Source organism: Oryzias melastigma, linkage group LG20, assembly GCF_002922805.2.
Source record: "Oryzias melastigma strain HK-1 linkage group LG20, ASM292280v2, whole genome shotgun sequence".
NCBI lineage: Eukaryota > Metazoa > Chordata > Actinopteri > Beloniformes > Adrianichthyidae > Oryzias > Oryzias melastigma.
The window spans coordinates 19632613-19634115 of NC_050531.1; the positions used below are offsets into that span (position 1 = coordinate 19632613).

Here is a 1503-nt window from a genome sequence, read left to right on the forward strand (position 1 = left end):
GAAGTACGTGAAATGCAGGTGGGTCCTATGAAATTTTTTATTATTTTCTTTTAACTCCCAAGAGCGTGTGGGTAACCTACTGACACTTTTGCATCATGTGCACATGCTGTGCGTGCTGCATTTGTGTGTGGGGCAGTAAAGAGTCAGTACTAGGGGTATAAGAAAATATCGATTCAGTGAAATATCACGATACTTTTATCGATTTAAAATACTGACAATGTGATATTTAATTAATTACTTATAAGCAAAAAAGTAGTTTAGTCTAATTCTTGATTTCCACTTAAATATTTCCTAAATTACCAAAAGAAAAGCACAAAAATATACTTCAGTAAAAGCAACTCATTTCTGAGATACAGTTGCAGTGCTTAATGTTCTGATCATTAAATAACTTGTATTTTCCAATTTTACTTTAGTGAAAAATGTATTAATATTCAAATAACTCTTAAGTCATAATTGAAGAAAGAACAGTGAAAAATTGCCTGGTACTGTATGAGATGTATCAGGATATGTATCGTATCATGACACATGTATCGCGATACGTATCGTATTGCCAGATTCAATACACACCCCTAGTCAGTTTGCTCACCTACTAACGACTAGTTTGGGGCATTAGGGCATCTTAATACAGTATTCCCCCTTCTTCATAACTTAAATTATCCTTACAAATACTTTAAAATACGCTTACCTTTAAGAGCCAGAAGGGAACTAACTGCAAGACTCGGACAACCCAAAAGCCCCCAACCCCGTACAGGTGCATGTGACTAAGAAGTAAGGTCAGACTTTTCAACATGGGAGTCAATAGGTAAATTGCTTTAACTTAAAACCAGCTTCTAATGGTCATGTGAAGAACTGTAACATTTAGGTTAAACTCTGAAGCTAAAAACTTAAAAAGGAGAAATGAAAAAAGAGAAAAAAAGTCCTAAAGTTAACAACTCACTTTGAAGAGAGAGCGCTTGGCTGCAACGCTCAGCTTGGCCCGCTCATCCAGCTTCTCTTCATCAGCTGAACAAAAACAGAAAAACATCCATAAAAACTTTACATTTCAACCTGGACAAAAACAGGCGTGACGTATTCCAAACGCTACAACAAACCAATTCATTTTCTAAAATCTTAATTGTAAAAACCACCAACACACTGATACAGATTTAAAATAAAACTATTCAAAATGTGCTGTGACTAAATATGGTCGCCTGCTGCTTGAGTCGTCTCATATCATTATACTTGATGCTTCAGCTTTACTCCTGCGAGTGGCGCTTTGATTCAGCTTTTTCCTGTTAGTTTAATTATCCGTCTGACAGTAGCAGGAAGGAAGAACTGGGAAAGTGTGTGTCTGTCATTAAATTTAAGTGAAGGGCTGGAAATTCTGCAAACATCAGTAGAGATTTTCAGGAAGAAACCAGATCTGAAAGTGATTCCAGCACTTTTGACCTAAAGAAAATAATTCACTTCAAGATTTTTTTCTTGTAAAACTCAGTGAAATTGTTGTTTTTTTTTTTTCTAAGT

General features: G+C 35.5%; 1 protein-coding gene across 2 annotated transcripts in view; it reads right to left on the minus strand.

Moving 5' to 3' along the window:
* svila (supervillin a) overlaps nt 1-1503 on the minus strand; it is a 56156-nt gene that overhangs the window by 34929 nt on the left and 19724 nt on the right. For both annotated transcript variants that reach the window (XM_024279579.2, XM_024279580.2), the window contains exon 9: nt 938-1002. In XM_024279579.2, the coding sequence (XP_024135347.1) occupies nt 938-1002 (65 nt within the window). The remainder of the gene's footprint in view (nt 1-937; nt 1003-1503) is intronic.